The 22090-nt window shown below is 39.2% G+C and overlaps 1 protein-coding gene across 2 annotated transcripts in view; it reads right to left on the bottom strand.

Annotated features, from left to right (window-relative positions):
- The window catches only part of LOC146453946 (uncharacterized), a 74616-nt gene that overhangs the window by 22955 nt on the left and 29571 nt on the right, over positions 1 to 22090 (bottom strand). For both annotated transcript variants that reach the window (XM_085096011.1, XM_085096012.1), the window contains exons 23-40: positions 21693 to 21762; positions 20631 to 20794; positions 20156 to 20320; positions 19846 to 19905; positions 18825 to 19011; positions 16702 to 16922; positions 16540 to 16587; positions 13636 to 13789; positions 12066 to 12319; positions 11274 to 11300; positions 10017 to 10175; positions 8990 to 9241; positions 6131 to 6154; positions 5104 to 5304; positions 4106 to 4300; positions 3133 to 3290; positions 1228 to 1377; positions 28 to 169 (exon numbers count right to left, since the gene is read on the bottom strand). In XM_085096011.1, coding sequence (XP_084952137.1) covers positions 28 to 169; positions 1228 to 1377; positions 3133 to 3290; positions 4106 to 4300; positions 5104 to 5304; positions 6131 to 6154; positions 8990 to 9241; positions 10017 to 10175; positions 11274 to 11300; positions 12066 to 12319; positions 13636 to 13789; positions 16540 to 16587; positions 16702 to 16922; positions 18825 to 19011; positions 19846 to 19905; positions 20156 to 20320; positions 20631 to 20794; positions 21693 to 21762 — 2631 coding nt within the window. The remainder of the gene's footprint in view (positions 1 to 27; positions 170 to 1227; positions 1378 to 3132; positions 3291 to 4105; positions 4301 to 5103; positions 5305 to 6130; positions 6155 to 8989; positions 9242 to 10016; positions 10176 to 11273; positions 11301 to 12065; positions 12320 to 13635; positions 13790 to 16539; positions 16588 to 16701; positions 16923 to 18824; positions 19012 to 19845; positions 19906 to 20155; positions 20321 to 20630; positions 20795 to 21692; positions 21763 to 22090) is intronic.

Genomic DNA, 22090 nt, shown 5'->3' with positions numbered 1-22090 from the left:
ACTAATTGAAATAGCTGTATTACATACCAAAAGGACAACCATGAAGCTCCATTCGCAGGCAGATGGATCCTGTCCAGAATACTGGAACTAGGCGGATCAAACGAGTATCTCTTGAAGGCTTAACAGCAGAGATCGCTACTGAATTTGCGTCTCTATTTGCAACAAAAAGCTGGGAAACAAAAAATGAGATTCAAACAAAGTCAAACATTGGGTAAACAGCAACTTTGAAGTAATGGTGCGACCATCTAAATGAAAATGAAAATCATTTTAAATTTTCACTTTTAATACGTGGACGGAGATCTAAAATTCTGAAAAAATTTACAAACATGTTCTCTTTAAATACAGCCCACAGATTTACACAAAGGCGATTTTACTACTGTCGGTCAGATCAAATTTTTGTGCAGTTTACGACTATGCGGGAAAAGGAAATCATAGCAAGTGCTACTGGAATCCAAAACGAAAATTAGGGGTAGCTAAGCATTTTTCAGAAAAAATTAAGCAACAATAACACTAAAAGGCTTAAAATACACAACAATGTAGGACTTTTTTGTTTTCGAAATTGAAGCTTCATGAACTCTGAATAATACGTGGTTACCCCAAATTTTCTTTTTGGATCCCAATAACCCTTGTTACGATCCGTTATACCTGCTAGCCATAAACCGCATAAAAATACCTGTATATTAGGAGGCACTGTTATGATTATGATTATGTTGATCATAAGTGTCTTCAGGATTATGTTTTACGGCGTTCCAACTAAGATATAAGCAACATAACGACGCTTACATAATGTTTAAAACACGAGCACCAGTGTTTCATCGGGATTTAAAACCACGAGGCGCGGCCGAGTGGTTTAAGACCTGATAAAACACGTGCTGTGAGTTTTTTGAACGGCTGCAAAGACATTGTGATGATGCTTTTGTGAACGTTGGAAATTAGCATATGAGAAAAACATTAAACACCGTATACTAATAAGAAGGAGGTTTTATCGGGTTTTAAAACCACTGCACATGATGTTTTATCGACCATTTGATAGGTCAATGGGCTTATGAATTATTAATGAGTTTTTAAAGATTATGATCATGATCGTTATGTCGCTAGTGGGAACCAAGCCTTAACGAAACCGCAGTTTCTCGAACCGTCCCGAGATGCGCAGAACGTATGCGCAGTTACAAAAGTAGGCAGCGTCCTTAAATTACAGCCTGTTCGTTATGCACATCGCTTTCTCACCCAGTCTCTTCCATTTTTCTGGTACGTCTGAAAATTAACGCCGTCCTCACTTGTCTGTAGCTTGAACATCTTGATAAAGCTGCTGATTCCATTCAGATTGAATCCTTGTGTTGATATCTTGGCGAGGCGCGTCTCTGTCAACAGGTCAACCTGAAACGAACCAAGGACGTCAACGAACGAACTTCTGTTTGATAGCAACATGCTTCAGGTTTAGATGTTTTCTGCTTGTTTTCCATATTGCTTCACGAAAGTGTGTAATGTTACATTGCGGTACAACACGTCGTATGGTCCTGGTTCGTCCTTGTAGGGTTTGTTCTAGAAATTGGATTCTGAAGGCCCATAAGGGCCTCTTCAAGGAATTTAGGGAGCCTAATTTTTTTCATGAAAAGGGGCGCAGTATTTGTCAGCTTCTAATAAAAAAAACATAAGAATTAAAGATATAAAATTAGTATCTTGGAGGATATGGTTAGGACATTTTAGATATAGCAGATAAAAATTTGTAGTGTAGCGTGTTTTCAGGTGTGTAGTGCAATTTCCGAGTAGCTTTGAGCCTCAATATTAAAGCGAGGCTAAGAAGAAAGTTGTTCTTATTAATGTTCATTCATATGCAAAAAGAACTAATTTTCACATGAAAAACTTTACGCTTATCCACGCTTCCACAATGACGTCCACAGCAACTTTGAAATGGCCTAAAGTCTCTTTGTATCAGGAACAAAGCCTTCCTTGGTGATATTCGTGCGCCATATTTGACGCACATCTACACTTTTTATGCGCCTAAATTCCTTTTAATTTTATGTCTTAGTTGCAACGAATTCAATAAAGTTAAAGTTAAATATTTTTCTTCGGGCATGGGCAATCCCGTAATACCACACTCTAGAATAAGCCTCCAATAAATCTGCGTCAAAATCTCACAAAAATCGACATATCACAGATAAGTTGCTCATTAAGGGGGCAATTCACCTAAACGCCATTTTTCCGCCGCTTGACATGGCTTTAATGGAATATCTCATTTACGTTTCACAGCAATCCAAAAACCCTATCATTGTCCCCTGAATCTGTGTTGTGGGGTATTTTGTGAATTTTTTGGTGATTTTTGGGTATGTTTGCAAGGAGTAGTTTTTTTTAGAAGGATTGGTTAAATTAAGAGAAATAAGAAATAATGAAGATTTAGTGAAGTTTTAAAATTAGAATTTGTAGTTAATAATTAATAGACGGACACCAAGTTAGTCCACTAACAACCTGGGGTGCTCTTGCGTGGGTATCAACTGTCTGTTAGTGTTCCAAAAATCATTTTCTTTCTTCTATCTCTTCTTAAAACCTCTTTAAATTTCATTCAAACTTAGGTAAATTGCCCCCTTAAACCAACAAAGCGAGTCTTTATTAGAAACAACATCATGATAAGTTTTTGCATCATAGGAAATTTGAAAAAAAATCCGAACTCCAGATGGAATTTGAACCCACGACCCTCCGTGATCTAGTCGGATGCTCTAACCACTGAGACTCCATAGAGTCTCCAGTAGCTCAGTGGTTAGAGCATCCGACTAGATCACGGAGGGTTGTGGGTTCAAATCCCATCTGGAGTTCGGATTTTTTCCGAGTTTCCCATGATGCAAAAACTTATCATGAAGTTGTTCATTCTTTTCCTATTAATTTAGTCCAAATATTGATCAATTTTGTAAAAGACGAGACGTCTGATATTTGACAACTGTTTACGCTTTAGCGATTGACTGACAAGGTGACAGTAGTCAGACCAGGCTCCTTATACCCCAGGACTTCTTGTTTAAAACACAACGATGCGACGTTAAAAATCGATGCTCGTAAGACCAGTTGTAGAGGAGAGCTTTCTGTGTTTCAAATTAAGATATCTAATTTCTTGCTTTTGTGATACCCTGCAGCATGTCATACCTGAATAAACTGATCTTGCTGGCCATTGCTGGTGCACCAAGCTGAGGAGGAGTTGAGTCGCGCCATTCCCGGACTGTATAGAGGAGAGACACTGGAACTAGCTGTAACCTGATTACTCTTGATGCGACCGCTGACCATGCCTAGAGCTCCAGAACATTCTACATGGAACAAAAAGGAACCAATGTAAGTGCCTGGACCATATAAACACAGGTTTAAAGGGGAAGAGTCACGAGAATTTGGTATCGTTTCAAAACCCCAAAACGTTTCTCTACTGACAGAAACGTAAAAATAATTATCCAGTTTTGTCATTAATTGCCTTCCCAGTGTACCAAAACTGTCGAGGAGTGTCTCTGGCCACAGATGGACTGGGTTGGAATGGGTTGCAAACTTGGATTATATTCACTCTGACGAATGGCTGACAATCAAAACGTCAGCATTCGAACCTCTTTACGGCAGCCAAATTACCTTATCAACTCTGTTGATAAGACCGAACATTTACTTGAAAAAATAAGGCTAACGTTTTTCAATTTCTCCCAAATTTTCGTTTCCAAAATGCGCGAGAACAGATCACGATTTGTTCCTTTCAATAATTCAGTTAATTTCTTTTCTCTTGGTCCTCTAGAATTATCATGTAACTACGTGAAAGTATTTTTGCAATGACTTTTTTACAAAGGTCACAATCCCCATGACATACATCCCTTTAATAAAGTATTGAAATACAATAACACTTATACAACGGCCATATTGTTTCCTTCCGATTTTGTCCCATACAATCTCGACTCCAGCCTGTATCAGGAGTGCGTTCTTTCTACGTCAAACGCAAAATGAAAGCAACGGTCACAGATTTAGTCTCAACAACTTCTGTCAATTTTTCCGGTGACTGAAGACCTAACCTCAGATTTGTTTGGACGTAACTATTTTAACAATTTACTTTCACAAAGTTAACTTGAATTTCCCCAAGGCCATACTGTACCTAGCGGTTGCTTGCATATGTAGCCCCTTTTTTCGCTACACCTAAAGTCATTCCACTGAAAGCTGCTTGGATACATTTCAACGCAGTTTTCAACAAAACTGTTATCATTTGGTTCACCGGCATGCCAGTTAAGAAACGTGACAGGACTTCCATCACTCCAGGTGTAGCCTGCCTCCATCCCTCGGTCATTCAGACCTGGAAAATGAACACAGGAATGAGAGAAAAGCAACCAAGTGGATTATGAAATAACTGCGATATGCTACGACTGATGAAAAGCCCTTTTTGCGGGATTACCGCAAATAAATATTACCGCATAAAATCTGCATAAGCCCTTTAACCCTTGAACCTCTAAAATCAAAGAATTCTCCAATCTTGATCCCATACTTTTCTTATAAAAGTACAGGGGAGACGCTGTAAAATATCTCGAACATTCACCTTGGATGATAATATCCTTAATTTCCATGATCTCAGGGGTTGAATAAGCATTGATATTACAAGGAGAAATTTGATGCTGATTATTGTTAGGGCTTAAAAGGTTAAATTTGGCGTACAAAGGTCACCAAGGGAGATTTAAGGAACGTTTAAGTTCTAAAACTAAAAGTTCATTTGGAAACCAAGAGAAAGAACTGTGTATTCTCTCCGTTCACACGAACAATTGGCTATGAGCTGATAGCCTACCATTAGTCCAGGAACTGGACCAGCTCATGTTAGCCTCCCGTTTTCTCAGCACGAAATTCGCTTTCTCACGGTTCGTTTTGCATTGTCTGCACGCGAACTTTGTACTCGTGACCTTTCGGACCGACATAGATTCAAGGCGCGAGAAACCAAAAGTGACAATAGTTTGTTTCCGTCTAACAACTACTGTGAAAGTTGCTTCAACCTACACCAAGGAAACTGGGTAAGGCTCCGACCGTGTGGGCCATTTGCGGCCGAGTGCGACAGTGAGGTTTTATGCGTCACTGGGACAGAGTATGGTAGTTGCGGAATAAGTAACATACCAATCCAAATGTTGCCAGTTGACCTTTGGCGGTACTGATAAGCGATGAAGTCTTGCTCCTGGCGCGATGTGATGCTCACTAAGTTGCCACCTTGTCTTTGGCAAGCGGCTCTCGCTCCTGTCCAGGACTTCTGGTCTCCTCCTCGGAACAAGTAGCAGTTCTTATCGAACTTTTTCCATCCAGTGGGGCAACTGCCGAGAACTTTAAGTATAACAAAAACACAAGATGTCAACTAATCGGTGTGGTCATTGTTCGTTTGTTTGATTGTTTGTTTCAGATATTAAAAGGGCAGTGTCACCTATTTTTAGTCTCACCTTGAACGGTCAAAAATATATTTTTATCTATAGAAAAATTGAAATAATGGTTCAGTTTTGTTAACAATAACCCTACTAGTGAACGCAAACTAGTATCAATTATGTTTGGCTGCGGATGGCTAGGATGAAAATGGATTGCAACTTGAAAAAATTGGCCAATTTTTTTAAGTTCTTCCTGTGTATCTTAGGGAAATACCCCGAGAAATCGCTGAATATTTTCCTCCCGGTGCGCTAGGAGAAATTTTGTGTTAGAGGAAAAATTGTTCGACAAATATTAGAGCAATTTCGACCAAATACAGCAAAATCTCCATGACAGAGCTCCTCTCGGCTTTATGGGACAGTCTCCGGGTCGAATTATCGTGTTTTCTTTCTAAGTGTGGCCAGGAGCTAGTTCAAAAATCGCCCAAAGTGACAATAAAAAACAATACAAAATGAAGAGACAAAGTATAGTTGCTAAAAACTCAATGTTCCATAAGAACAGCCTGGTTAAAAGTCAACTTTAATGACGTGTAATCCACTTTTATCCTTGTAATTTCACTCTGTCCTCAAACTGCTTATTCATTTTCCAGTTCTGTGCACATGAGGCTTCACCAATAGTTAAAGTAAAAAGGTATCTCTGTTCTTTTCCGTAATAAAGAGCACTTACGCAGTGCTATTGGACAGTTCATTTAGCATACATAAATGACAAAATTTTGCTTGCATATAATACTGACCTGAGGGGGATACGTGTGGTTCACCTGCGAGATAGAGAGCCGTAATGCATTAAAACACCTCACAAACTAAACACAATTTATATAATTAGCGATTTCTTCCTCAACTTGCAAAACTGATTTACAAGATTTTCGTGGTTTAAACAGTGACTCCTACACTAAACTGATGTTGTGATCTATTTAAATATAGTCAATTATTAACAAAATGTGTTAAATTAACTGTTACGAACTTCTTCTTAACAAAACAGAGGCAAACTTCTCAATTGTAATTCATGAAACCGGCCGATCGCACCTGGGGTTTAACTGTGAAGAATATGTTAGGAGGCAAATTACATTTGCTTTGTTCACATTTCAGCTTGTATACTGGTGGAGATTCCTTGCTCAAATACAAACGTCATAAAATAATCTATCAAATGTCAAAACGTAGTAAGAAGATCAGACTGGCACCCTACCTCCGGGGATCTTAATTATCACAAATTTTGGAGAACTTTTCCTATAAATTTCTCCAAGAACTGTCAATGGTTTGAGAACACTCAAACACTCAAAACAGTTAAGTGTTTCGCCCGATTTCCAAACACCTCGTCGAAATTGAGAATGATTATTATCCAGTTAGTGAAACAGGCATACTTGGAAAAAGAAGATCCGAGTGTTCCTATCAAGAGACGAACCTAAGACCTCCTGATTCCTAGTTCGGATGCTCTACCAAAGAGCTACAGGAGACTTTGAGCCTCTTTGGATTTGGCTTAAAAAAAAAACTCGGCTGCCGCTCTTTTTTTCAACTCACTTCTTGGCGTTTAGAAATCGGATGATGTTCGATACATTCTTACACTACAATGATGTTCGATACTTGGTTTTCACGTGACGTCACCAAATTCTAGAATTCAAAACTGGGAGGCCTACAAAATTTTTACCTTGATTGAAGGAAAGATTACCTAAAAATATGTCTGTTCACAATTTCTTAGCTCGATGTCGTGCTTCCTTTCAGTTTGAAAAAGTTTCAATTTCCGAGTTTCCATGGTGCGTGACATCAGGAGGACGGCCGTTACAGAGCTTTTCCGTATCTTAATCAAAGGCTCCTGTGAGCCAACTCGTGAATGCAGATGACACATAGTAATTGAAATTTAGACGGCTACGGAAACTTCCTTGAAAGCTGAAAGAAATTATATCTTTGCCCGATTATGTAACGAAAAATAACCATTCTTGTACTATAAAAATGATTGTCAAACTGTTCTCTACAGATTTAATAAGATTATTTTGATGCGCCGATTAAAAAAAAAATCACGTGTCTCTTTTTTTTTCAAAGTTCATAGAAGCACGCCATGTGCGGCTACGTCATACACATTCGTGTCCCCGATAGTCCGGGGCTACTGGATTTTGCGATCGGGCTAGTGGATTCTGACCATCACTTGCCCGGCAAGTGAAGTTTTTTTGGGAATTAAAATTACAAAATTACTGTAGGGCAAGCCGATCTCACAAAGGGAAATATGTTCAACAAAGTATCGCATTACATTTCATGCCCGACATAAATGCGTGAAATTTTTCCTTTGGAGTTCAGTCCACGCAATCGTCAAGTAAAAATAATGAAGTATGACAAGCTCTTGCTAAATAAGAATTATTTATCGACCGCGTCCTTTTGCTTTCCCATAAATTACCAGTTGTAAATTTCGAAAATGAAACATTTTTTCCCTTTGAAACCTCTATGAAAGCTGACAAGATCTTAAAGTGTTCATTTGCATAATTTTGTTTACGACGTCAATGATGCGTGACATGGCACGTTCCACTTTCGCGTGAAAACTGACAAATTAAATTATTTTTTTAATTAAATTATTTCTAAATTAAATTATTTTTAATTCTTGAAAGAAACCGCACTTCGTAGAAAAAAACGAAAAAATCCTATAACTTTGCTCAGATTCAACGAAAAATCTCCATTCTTACACTAAAATGATTGTCAAATTATTCTCTACAGAATGAATGAGAGAATTCTGACGCGTCGTGAAACAAATTTTCACGTTTTTTTTTTTTCACTAATTGAGTTTACGACCCCGGACTTTCTGAAAAACTGAAAAAACTTGAAACTTTGCTCAGATTGAACGAAAAATCTCCATTCTTGCACTAAATGATCGTCAAATTATTCTCTACATATTGAATAAGAATTTCCTGATGCGCCATGAACAACAAATGTTCGCGTGTTTTTTTCCACTAATTGAATTTAAAACTCATTCACTGCGCACGCCCGAAAGTTAACGACAAAACCGACTGATCGACTGATCGACTGATCGACCGACCAAGTCGAGAGTCAGCTATCGCTATAACTCGTTCATTGCGCATGCGCGCATTCACGAGTTAAAAATGACTCTTCGGGTGATTTTCAGCATTCTAAACAATTTAAGTTTGAGGAGAAATATTAATCTAAACATTCGGAAATTCACAAGGGCAAACAAATATCTTTTCTGGCAAAAGTGAACTCTAGATGTTTTTTCCTATTTCCGGCCGCCATGTTTGTGCCCCTCAGAGGGACACAAACATGGCGTCTCCATACTAAGCTCTATAAATTTATGTGGAACATTTTGTCAAATAACTCGAGTACGGAGTGCTGTACAGACCTGACACTTGGACAGATGCCTTATTTATTTATCCTCTATACCATGTCAATTTCTTGACTTCATTCATGGAATGGTTTCGATTTTTTTTTTAATGGCGTGACAGTGAAAACCGAGAATTATGTGCATTATTCAAGGAAACAATTGCCGTTAAATTGGAACAATTACTTTGGCAAATAACAATATAATGGTGGCGTCTACAGCAAATGTTATGAATCAGTAGTCTTAGTAGCTTGTTTTGAGCGATTGCCTGGGTGCCTACCTTTTCGTATTCTGCAAACAAATCCATTTCGTTCAGAACAATCCCCATCTTTCCAGAGTCCAGCATTAGAGTACGAATTGTTAGCAACAACACACGACCTCTGTGTGCGCAGGCGGTTGGGTGCCTTAGCTGCCCAAGACGTGTATAATGTCAGAGAATTGTCGCTCCAGCTAAACTCAGCAGAGTTTGCTTCACGGACGAGACCAAGCCACAACCCTCCTTTGAAATTCTTTAAACTAAAAACAACAAATGCTGTAAAAGAACGAAAAACAGAGAATGAATAATGGGCGATTTAACAGTCTTTCGAAACTGAAACAATGTGACAGATGTATTTTTTTTTTTTAAGTTATTAGCGACACAGACATACTCAGAAAAAGAAAATCCTAGTACTCCCAACAAAAGCCCAACCTTTGAAAATCGTATTACTAGGTCGGATGCTCCTTTTACCACTGGGCTGGAGGCGACTCGTGGGAATTAGGCCATTAAGCTAAGTTTAACGACCTAGTTTAAAGGCCTAGTTCGTACAAGTCTCCTATGGCTCAGTGGTAGGGCATCTGAACTAGTAATCGGAAGGTGATACAGTAGGTACAACTCTTGTTGGCAAAGCTCCGATTTTCTTTTTCTGAGAATGCTTTTTCGGGATTGGGATTGTTCCGCAGCTGAAAATCCAATAAACGACGTTTCGATGACTAACACCTTTCATGGCGTGTTGGGTAGTTTAACTGCCCTTTACTCCGGTTTAAAAAACACACAAACAAACAAAATAATATGGCGGACACATGGACTATTGCAATGGTGTCTGTCATGTTGTTGTTGTTGTTGTTGTTGTGTGTTTTGTTTTATACCTTTTTGGTTTTGTTTTTGTTGTTGTTTTCCAATTTGAAGAAGGGTAGGCAAACTACTCGAAACGTTATTTATTGGATTTTGGAACGCGGAACAATCCTGAAAAAGACAATTAGTTTTTAGCGTTTTTTTTTTTAAGACAAGCGGTGATATTTTCAGAGACACTATCGGATCTCCATGTTACCTTGTTCAAAGGGGCTATGCACACTTATCAAATCACCACCGCTCTCGCGCTGACAAGCTTCGCGTGCCTCCTTCCATGACAACTTCACGTACGACACAAAGTAGCAGTCGTCACCGACCAACTCATAGTGCAGAGGACATGTTCGGTTACTGGGCGGAACTAGAAGGATAGAACAACATCACTTGAAAAACTGAACGAACTAAATGGCACCACAACAAAGTTCTGCTTGGTAGCTTCAGTAGCTTCAATTCACTTCACTTTTTAAGGGGAAACGGGTCCCTTCAGAGAGGTTTTTGATATAACTATAAAAAAACTTGCGTCTTAACCGTGGTAAAACGTAAAAGATAAGAAAGTCCGTTAAAAATAAGGTTTTACTTTGAGTGCTTAAACCTGCAAGGTTTCTGTGAGTCTGTGAAACCATTAACTGAATCAGTTTTCCGGATCAGTCAGACATTCAAACAGTTAACACAGACACACAGTGCCGATCAGTCACCACATTCGTCACTTGAAACTTTAAAGTAAATCGTGAACTTGTTTAGTAAAGTCACAGACTTACAAAAACCTGATCAGCTTTGAGTTCTCAAAGTAATGACCTTGTCTCTAATGGACTTTTCTTTCTTGTTTTAGGTTTGGCCGTCGTTAAATTTGTGTCCAGGTTTGGTGGTCTTGCAGTTATCGCGTTGGGTCAGGACGGTCGCGGTGATTCGAGTCTAGTCCTTGCACCATGCTCTTTTTCGAAGAAAAAACCCTAGCTTTACTTCACAACGTCTGTCCACACGTATGAACAGTTCCTGGACTACTGACTAGTCGTCCTGCAAACTCGTGGCGAAAATAGACAGTTCATTCCGGAAATATTTCTCGTGATTCGCAAGTAGAATTTTCGTTTTATGACTTACACGTTCAATCTATTTCCCTTTGTCAGAACTGGCCGGCCAGACCTGTCATTTCGTAACCGGAATGTACCAATGTTAAGGGTAAGTTTTATCTCAGACCTTCGAATTTCTTCACAATAGGGTGTACTACTTTTTTTGAGTGATTATTTTTCAAGATTTTAGTTTTAGCACCATCCCTTTAAAATGACTTGTTCGATTTACAGACTGGCCGGTCTAGGCGGCCAGTTCTAGCAAATGAAAAGCACTCTAAGTACGCCCTTTCCCAGCTCAAAACAACTCTGCTGTGTGTAGATCGCTGGCTATCAACTCAAGCAAGACTAGTACTCGAATTTGACATATACATTTTGAACAACTAGATACATACCAGTGGTCGGACCAAGAGGGAGAGCTCCTGTGAAAAACAAAACGAACACACAGGTAGTTACTAACCACGAATGAAAGAACATAATAATAATAATAATAATAATAATAATAATAATAATAATAATAATAATAATAATAATAATAATAATAATAATAATAATAATAATAAAAATCATCATCATCATCATCATCATCATCACCATCATCATCATCATCATTGGAAAGTTATCGTGTCTTAAAATTTGGAGAATTCTAGCTAACAAGGAGATATATTCTGAAAAAAGACAGAATGATATTCTTTTTATGCTGTTATAAACGACGTTCTTGTGTGTCCTATACCCTAAATAGGACTGCATCGTTTCTTTCAACACGCAGCCGAGGCGCATATTACTATTTTCATACTATCCAATAACTACGTCAATAAATTAATTAGCTCTATCTATCTTATTGTATGTAGTATTGCAATAATCCTGGAGTAGACTCAACCTTCTCTTTTCCATCATCAAATTGCTTCAACTACTTTCTAGGCTTGGTATTCAGAAAGATAATACAGCATTCTTTCCTTTGACAGCGTGAGTTATTAATGCCATCGCCGTTGCTGTCGGAGGGGTCGACGTTGTCATGATCGTTGCCGTAGTTACCAGTTGCAGTCGTCCTCAACGAACGTGGCAGGGGGAGGGGAGGGGGGATGGGGAGCTTCATCGATGAAAATGAAGACTACAAATCAATGTTAACCCTTAAAACAAGGAATAATACCGCCATAATTCTGACTTTCGTTTTCTTTACAACACACCTGTCTCACAAATAAACCCTTTCTTCTGGTCACACTGCACGTTGTTCCACCGACCAGAATTTCCAGAAGGTGTCATGTGAACACAATCGCGGTAATATCCCCAGTTTTGTGGTTCATTTGCATTCCAGTTCGTGTATTTAACTGGGCTGTTGTCCGTCCAGAAGAAAGTACCCTCGTTGTGTATGTCATTAAAACCAATCCAGAAGTTCGTCTGCTTCTCGAACAGCATCGTCGTCAAGAACGCCTGTTCGTACCTGCAAACACGAAATGAGTGTGACACAGGCATACTTGGCTAAAGAAAATCCAAAGTCATAGAGTCGACATCCTCGGAGACTCAGGGGCGGTTAAATTTATTTCAATTCTTTTGATCAAAAGCGGGGAATTCAAATGCTTCTGGAACTGGTTCGGTAAGAGTAATTGCCCAGGGGCTCTCCCATTCTTACAATAAACTTTCGCCCACGAAAATTCCTTCCACCTGACTAACTGCCCCTGGGTCTCCGATGATAAGGAGTCGATTCTGTGACCGTCCCATGTTCGGATGAAATGCAATGTTAGCACACTTTGATGGCGTCTACTGAATCGTAAAAACTAAATCAACGGCTCTCACTGCATGCCGTTGTTTTTTTGTTTGCTTACATGTTGGCGGGTTTGACTATGATTCATATCAGGCTCTAAAACTAATTAATAATTCATGAAGAGAAAACAAAGGAAATCACTACCGTGAAGGAGGTTTGGAAATGTGATCTCAATTATCATTAAATTTGTTGAACTTCTGCTTTGAATTTCACAAAGAACTATTACTGTTTTGAGTAGCTAAAGCAAACACTCCAAAGAGTGTTTTATCCAATTTCCAGACGAGGCAACTTCGAGGCGTTTGGAAATCGGATGAAACACTTTTCCTCGTGTTTGATATATTACGTAAAAATAGATTACAGACAGTGCCTGCTGCAATGTCTGCAGAAAATCGAACCCGACTTTACTTCCTGTAACGGTCTCCGTGAACTTGTTTCTTTGTCTGGTGCAAGGTACATTAAAGGGGAAGTATCATGGTATTTTTGACCTCTTTTGTTAAAAAATGGGAAATAAGACCTCCACTTTGCTACAAAATAATTCTAGAACAACGAGAGGAGAGAAATCAACTCAATTCTTGACAGGAACAACTCGTACTCTGTTCTAACGTATTTTGGAAACAAAAATGCGAAAACTTGAAAAACATTAGCCTAACATTTTTCAAGTTTCAATCCATTCTGATCTACTCTGCCTCTGGCCAGGAGCACTAATCGACAGCTTTATTGCACTGGGGTGATAATTTATAACAGTACTAGACTTTTTTTTTTGTTTCTGTTGTCAGACAAACATTTTTGGGTTTTGAAATGACATCAAATTTTCGTGATACTTCCCCTTTAAGATGCAATGTTTCGGACAACTTGTCCGGCAACGTCATTGCATGAAAGGTAACATCGCAAATTGTACAAAGGAAAATCATCTTGAGGGGTAAAGCTGGAAAGACGTTTCCTTCAAGCCCTCCCCCCCCCACCCCACCCTCGTCTCGACTTAAAGTCATACTCACTGGTCATCAACAGAAACAAGATCACCCTTCATGCTAGTGTTTAACCCTTGTCTGCATATATCTCTTGCATTAGTCCAGGTTTGTTGGTTGTTCGAAACGAAAAGGTAGCAGCTCTTGTCGTAGTTCACCCACGATTCGTTACATCTTCCAAGCGCTAGGAAAAAAGAAAAAGTTAATCTACTCTAGGTACGCCAAAGAAGATGGCGCTAAATTTCAACAATAGTTGACAGGAAGCGTGATCACTGCGATCTGTTGTGTTTTGGTTGAGAATTATCCTTGATTCTTTCATTTTTCTTTGTTTTATACTCATTATCATACATTGCAAGACACAAATAGAAAGGAAAATAATAATTGAACCAAGGATAAATTGAACCACAGCAGTTATATATTCCATACACAGTTTTCACTTCTAACACAAAAGAGAACATAAAACAGAAAACACAAACGTTTGCCCTCAAACCTTAACGATACACATAAGCTAACAGCAGGGAATTCCAGTTCAGAAAACCAATGGTATGCGGAAAGCAAACTTCCAGAAGAACAACTCTACGCTTTAAAGTGTGGAAAAATGATTCAGCTTGACTTGTAACAGTTATTTTCCTTTCACTTTCTTACTTGTAAACATACCCTCAGATCTTAATTATATTATTACTCAAAGTCCGCTGTTCACGGTTAAGCGCATGCGCGAGCGGACCAACTCAAAAAAAATTATACGGGTCGACGCTAAATTCGATGCGAGCTTGTGGTGGAACAATCCGTTGAAATCGTGCCCGAATTTTGATCATCCGCTCTTTATTCTCCACTTTTTATAATCTTTGTTTCCTGTTGTAAATATAAGTTCGATTTTTGTAAGGTTGAAAGTGTTTTAGCATCCGAAATCGACATTTTTGTCGATGGATTGTCAAAGGAGACGTCGCGGCCGACTGGCGACGGGACGTTTTACAGAGTGGAGTGGATGTAGAAGTCCTGTGTGGTTAACAAGATACGTCCTCCAAACGTGGAAAATTTGTGAAGGGATGAGTCTGTTTAAAATAGACAACGATTTCGCGGCACATCTGCTTTCGCTGGAAATGGCAAAGGTCAGTAGTTATAGGCATGTACTTCACCAACTGGCTTTGGGTGAACTCCAGACTTCCAATTCCCCTCGACAGTACCCTGATGGCAAGTCTCCTCACAGTTTCCTTTTCCGTGTTTTGTATTAAATTCTTTGTACGAATAAAACAGAGAGATTGTGCAATCTACGGTGTATCAGCTGAAGAAATATTTCACACCTTCAGTGAGTTTCATAATGCAAAACATTACGATTTGACTCGCGAGGAGCATTTTGGAAGGGCGCTCAGTGTTGTTGTTACTAAACGGTTGCATCACTTCTTGAAAATTGCGGATTTTTCGTTCTTCGCCTTCTCGCTGGTCTAATAAAATCAGGCTGTCGAACGAACACACTATAGTAAGTTTATCACTGAATGCTGATGAAATGCTGGTCCAAAGTACGCAAGTTTAAGGGAGCTTCTCGGCTTTTCGAACCGCGCGTAATCAAAAAGGTCGATGCCACGAGAAATCGACATTGTACTAAAATAAAACCGTATGCGTTCGCATAACTTCATAAGTTCTGGCATTCCTTGGATGTCATGAGACATTTGCACGAAGCGTTGCAAAAATCCCCATGTGCTTTACATGGGCAGCCTTCTTGTTTCTTTCTGAAATGTGACCGAAACACTGGCCGGTCAGTTTTGTTTTATGCCAGCAAGTTATGAAACTTGCCCGCCGTATCCCGCCGGTGTTGTGTACTCGCTTCTACTTGGTCCAAAAACAATTAGCTTGACAGCGCTTACGTCATCGCCCGCACATGCCCCGAACCGTGAAGCTCTGCCTTTAATTGATGTTTGCAACTTTCGATATGTCTTTTATCGATCGAATAAAGATAACGATTACTATTACTGAAAACGTCCGAGAGGCACAAGGAAATTCGATCATTAACAACCGTTCCTGAGCAGTTAAATTGGCCTGACTAGTTTGTGCGAGTTCCACCTTGAAAACTAAATGGTTCGATATATTGGGAAGCACCTCACGTTTTCCAAATGTATTCCTCAGAGTCCAATCGCCTGCTCATAAACTGAATTGAGATAAACCAGGGTTCTTTTTGCTTTAAACAAGGACCCGTACTATACAAGGGTTCGTACCCTTTTTCAGAAACAAATTTCCAGGATTTTTCCAGGACATTTCCAGCCCTCAGAATCCAGGAACCACAATGCACATCAACTAAGGATTTCAAAGTGTTAGGTCTTCCCATCTGGCTGCTCCTCAGTGTCTTTAGAAAACTTTATTGCTTGAGTTTACAGATTTTCAGGATTTTCCAGGACCTACCATTTTCAAGGACTCTCCAATCCTGGAAAATGCTAGACTAAAATTCAAGCATTTTTCAGGAACTCCAGGACCCGTGCGAACCCTGTATACAAGGAACCTTGGCCTGGCCAAGCCGCCTGTCATTTCATTGTAAACACAGACTTAATTGTCAACATCGCATAGTCTGTACGGCAAGATACAATAGAATATTGACAGAATAAATTTGAAAATCATATTTGAACTTGCATTGTGAAAATAAGGTAAGATAGGCTTTAGGCTGAATTACAATATTTTTTGTCAATATATTTTTGCAGAATCCTTTTTAACAACCATTTTTGGCTTTGTTTCCTGAAAAACCCATTCCACAGCAATTCACATCCTTCTTTCTCACTTCGTCGGCCATCACGAATGAGACGTTGAAGTAGTGATTATGCTACAAATGTGTGAGGGGCAATCAATTTTATACTGTGGGTCCTTGTTAAGAAGCTATGTATCAGACTACTAGCTTGCAGGAACTGTAATAGTGCGAGTACTAGTGTTTTCTACCCAAACGCAACATACCTGGGCCAGGTGTTGGAGGAATCATGGTAAAAGCTGGCATGATGGTGTCTGAAAATAAACCCAGAACAATAATCATTGGTATGGTCACTGCAATATTTGTTTTTTTTTTTTTGCGTGTTACAGCCCTGAGAATTAAATTCAGTTGTTCCTTGCTACACTCACTGTTCGTTTTCTTGCATATGTATGGCCGTAGCATACTGCAGTGCTGGTCATTCCATTTCCCTTGTGTCTTACCAATCTCCATACAATCTTCCTGGCCAGACCAATCATTGGGTTCTTTCCACCCGTAATTTGTATAAACTACTGGAGAGCCGTCACTCCATTTGTAGCTGGATTCTGTTCCAAGGTCATTAAGTCCAATCCACAGGGAAAGACTGCTTCGCCTGTTGCAGGGAATTCAAAAGTAAGTGTTTAATATCGTAAGCTTAGTTTTTCAACATTTACGGCCCTACACACCAAACTATGCCATCTGTAGCGACTAAAATAAAACTTTTTGAGTCCCTTGCAACGGATGGTAATCTGCAACAGGTTATCAACACAGACGTGTCATCTCCTTATCCTACATTAACAAATACACTACAATTGGGTATTCCAAAGCACTGATCGCAAGCCATTTAGAATAGCCTATGGCCCTTATTGCTTTCTTATAATTCTTGTATCAACAACATTTCTACTATTTACTGCACCTTCGCATGCCACCTACACATCTGCGGTGATGTGACTATGGTCTTTGCAGATTAAGTTTTTAGATTAGATAAGAGGCGAAGTCTGAACTTTAAAGCCCGATTAACGATTGCGAGTTACGGCGCGCAATGACTAGTGGATCGTGAATCACAGAAATGAACAGTTACAGTCAATCGAAATCTACCAGCGCACGCAAATGAACCCTTAAAATTGTTAAACAAACTTGCAGGTATTTTGCGACTGATGTGATTTCTACTATTTACTGCACCTTCGCATGCCACCTACACATCTGCGGTGATGTGACTATGGTCTTTGCAGATTAAGTTTTTAGATCAGATAAGAGGCGAAGTCTGAACTTTAAAGCCCGATTAACGATTGCGAGTTACGGCGCGCAATGACTAGTGGATCGTGAATCACAGAAATGAACAGTTACAGTCAATCGAAATCTACCAGCGCACGCAAATGAACCCTTAAAATTGTTAAACAAACTTGCAGGTATTTTGCGACTGATGTGATTTCTACTATTTACTGCACCTTCGCATGCCACCTACACATCTGCGGTGATGTGACTATGGTCTTTGCAGATTAAGTTTTTAGATCAGATAAGAGGCGAAGTCTGAACTTTAAAGCCCGATTAACGATTGCGAGTTACGGCGCGCAATGACAAGTGGATCGTGAATCACAGAAATGAACAGTTACAGTCAATCGAAATCTACCAGCGCACGCAAATGAACCCTTAAAATTGTTAAACAAACTTGCAGGTATTTTGCGACTGATGTGATGACTAAGGAAGTGTCTGAGAAACGTAACCGTTGGCTGAGCTCTAAACTCCATTTACACGTCACGGAAAAGCACAGTAATAGAACCTTGTTCAAAAATTTACTAAATTTCTGCAGTAGTGCCCGGGTAGTGATCGTATGAAAGAGAATTGTCAGGAGGGAGGAAGGAACGGACCGATGGACAGAAGGATGGATGGATTGATAGACCCTTTTTATGGGCTTAAAACCACTAGGACGGCTGAATTACAATAAGCTCGACCTGATTTAACAAAGGTTTTATTAAAAAGTATCTGCTGTAATAGGAGTATTCATACTGCCAGTTTCTTTACGCAACAGAAAGCCGTGTGTGTTGCGCCCTGAAGAACTAAATCACCTCATCATAACACGTGACGTCAATTTTGGGAATTTCTTTGGAGTTAATCAAATAAAGCCCAGCACGTTTTTTTTTAAACACGCAACTGTATTTTTGTTACTTACCTTTCTAAAACACTGCTTAGGGAATTCTGCTCTACATAAAATTCTCAAATTTCTTAATAGTTTATGAAGAGAAAACAAAGGAAATCACTACCGTGAAGGAAGTTTGGAAAAGTGTTCTTTATTGTCATAAAATTTGGTAAACTTTTGCTTTGAATTTCTCCAGGAATTAGTTATGGTTTGAGAAACTATATCAAACATTCGAAAGAGTGTTTTATCCTATTTCCAAACACCGCGAAGTTCGTTAAATTAAAATCCGTTGCACCTGTTTTTTCAACCCACTTCTTGGTGTTTGGAAATCGGTGGAAACATTTTTCCTCGCGTTTGACGTACATCAAAAACACTCACCGTGCAATCTTCAAGTTGATGAAGTTATTCTCTGCAACACTTAGAATGCTAACAAGATCTCCGCCTCTTATGCTCTGGCACGCCTGACGGGCTTGATACCAAGTCACTTTGTTGGAATGTAAGTCGTTTGCAAAAAAGTAGCACATTGTATTCCATAGAATCCAGCCAGGCGGACAAATGCCAGGAGCTGTAGAAACGAAAATACCCATAACAAGCTTTGGTAGCCAAATGGTATGTTCTCCTGCAAATCTGTGAATACGATTTAGTCTCCCTATATAAAAATTCAATGCTATAAGGTGTTTAAAAATTTGATTTGACTAAACTCTGTTTAGAATTCATGTCCACTTTACTGTAAACAAGTAAGACCTAAAAGATTGCACGCACTTGCTTTCCACGAGTAATAGTGAAACTTGGTCATGTTCGTATAAGATATATATCCAGAAATGCACGCTAATGAGATTCATGAACTGTATGATAGACATCACAAGGCGTCCCCTAACCTTAATTCTTACTAAAACACAAATAATTCTGTCAAACATGAAGTCATATGAAAACGACGAAAAGGTCTATTTTATATGAAGTACCCAAATTCAGGGTAAGGTGCATTTCTGGACACAAGTGTCGCATATGCGCCTTACTCACTGAAAGATTTCTCTAAACAATCATACTCTTCGAAAAAACAAACAAAAAGGCTTTAATTTATAGACAATCACGTTTCTTGCAATCATCATCATAAGTGTAATGAATCTTTTCATTCGGCATATTGTAACACTGTTCAAAAATGGTCATGATGTGGTCAATATTCGTCTTTTTGTACACAACAGATATTCGGCGATATATACGTAATTTCGTGAATCCAGCTTTACTGCAATAAAACTGTGCTTGTTATCAACATGTTGAATAATAAAACAATTATCCTGCTCATTCTTCCGGGATATCACCTGATGCTTAGCCGAAGAGGCCGTATTCCGCGCCATTTCGCACCTGATAATTGTTTAAATATTTTTTAAATTGTCCTGACCTTGTGTATTGGTTACTGCGGGAGGTGTTGTAGGTCCGGCTGTTGACTGCACCGCATCCGCTATCAAAAAAGAGACATAGGTTTCTGAGATTTTGAGAAGAACACAAACCCTCCCCAAAACAAAACTAAGAGAAACTGAACAGTTCACTCAAAATCAAACAAAGAAGTAATCTGGAAGTAGTTCAAAACCCAACGAAACTGAACGCGAACGTTTGTTGTCACTCAATGGAAGCTCCATTTTTCAACTTTGCAGTTCGTACGTTGCTGAAAATAACCGTAATGCAAAAATTCCCTGGAGTGTTCTACTTACACCGAGGCATCTTGCAAATAAACTGCTTGACAGAATAGCACCCGGTATCACCCCATTCTCCAGTAGAGTACATTTCAACACATGGCTGTTGGCCCTGATGGCTGTCTGGCTGTTGCGGATTCCATCGGGTGAAATCAACAGGGCTCTTGTCACTCCATACATAACCTGCGAACGAGGAATTTCATTAAGGCGAGTAAACAACATTACAGTAATGCAGGTAGTTTGTAACCGTCGGAACATGATTCAAATGCAATTCGTGCTTTAACAAAGTGTTTCAACGTCGGAGTGTCAAGTATCCTTTGACATCACGCGGAGGCGATTGATAAGGTTTTTTTCCGATTTTTTTACAAGAACAACATGGAAATTTGATCAGGCAAATAAAAAAAATTCTGTCATTTACACTTTAAGCTAAACCTGGGCGCAAACAAGTCCAACTGCACGTAACAAGGAAAAATATTCTTCTGTGAAAACCCACCAAAGAGCACACCACGGTCACTGAGTCCTATCCAGGCTGCGGAAGCTGACCCATTTAAAAACAGATTGGTGACAAAAGTATTCTCAGCAAGGCTGTGGATGCTGGCCAAGTCGGAGTTTTGGCTGATGGCTCTGCAGGCGTCCCTTGCTGCAGTCCATGTCTTACTACATGACACAATAGCATGGAGGCCAAAATGAGAAAGGCATTATACTAAAGGAGACTATAATGTCACATTGTTCAGCTGGGAACTCACGCAATCTCGAGGGAAACGTCAGCGAAAACTTCACTTAGCAATAAATATCCACATCGTCAGAGCTACTGCTTTAAATTGAAAACCGTGGCCGAATTATCGAGGAAAATAATTGATTGCAACGAAGTCCACGTTTAGGAAAGAAAAGAAAGATACACAGTCCATTGTCCATGCTCTCCTTAATACTTTGAATTTGGTTACTTCACCCTGTTGTTTGCAGAGGACGTCAGAGGAATTAAATAAATTTTTTTAACGAACGTGCACAGCCCACTGTCTTGCCCATTAACGTTTCTTGACGTTCCCAATGCCGTAGCTGTCGAGTTTGCGTAAGGTCTCTATCATTTCAGACATAACCTGGCAACAATTATTCTTACAAAAAAGATCTCTTTAGGGTATATTGTAGGAGAATATGTAAAAGTTTCGTTATAGCTATAATAACGTTGAGCTTAGCCTAGACGTTGTTTCAAATTTACCAAATCAACCGTTAATTATAAAACTACGGAATACTTAAAGGTTGCGTTACCCCATACATTCATAATCTAAACAAAGTGTCCTAATAACTTACACAAGGTTTGCTGACAGAATCCAAGAGGTTAGAGCTGATCATTTTACGCCTTCACTTTTCAAACAATGTAAAATATCTAGTAAATTTACCAACAAATTGCAAAAGAAAGTGCGTGGCGTAGCGTGGCTTCCCTTGAAAGGAGCCAAGAGAACCTGTTCGGAGTTGAGACGTAAACTTGACCCACTATACTACTAACGATGTTACCCACCTCTGTGGTACACACTATACTACTAACGATATTACCCACCTCTGTGGCATCATCTTATAACACGAAGATCCATTTAATATCCACCCAGACGGGCATGGGGCATTGGAAGCTGAAAAACGGTCAAATAAAGTCACTTTGAAATTTTATTCGTTCAATCGCTATTTACGCTTTTATAAACCTCGTCGATACTTTAATTAAAAACAGTATTAATAACAATCTAGAGCATTTGTAAATCAGGTTATGATTATGCTCTGTTTCACATAAACTTTCCGTTTTCCTTTGGATTTCCTCGTCTATAATGACCTGCATCGCCAGGGTTTTAATGCTTAAATTCATGCTGGTGAACAATGTTTTATCTCTTAATATCGTGAAGATGGCGGTTATATGTAATTGTACAATTTAAGAGTAAATGTCCTCCTTGCCAGAAAACCAACGAC

The sequence above is a fragment of the Pavona decussata genome, unplaced genomic scaffold (genome assembly GCF_977016875.1).
Source record: "Pavona decussata unplaced genomic scaffold, jaPavDecu1.1 SCAFFOLD_321, whole genome shotgun sequence".
Classification (NCBI taxonomy): domain Eukaryota; kingdom Metazoa; phylum Cnidaria; class Anthozoa; order Scleractinia; family Agariciidae; genus Pavona; species Pavona decussata.
The sequence above is the reverse complement of the archived record's forward strand: the minus strand, read 5'-3'. Positions and strand labels throughout refer to the sequence as shown.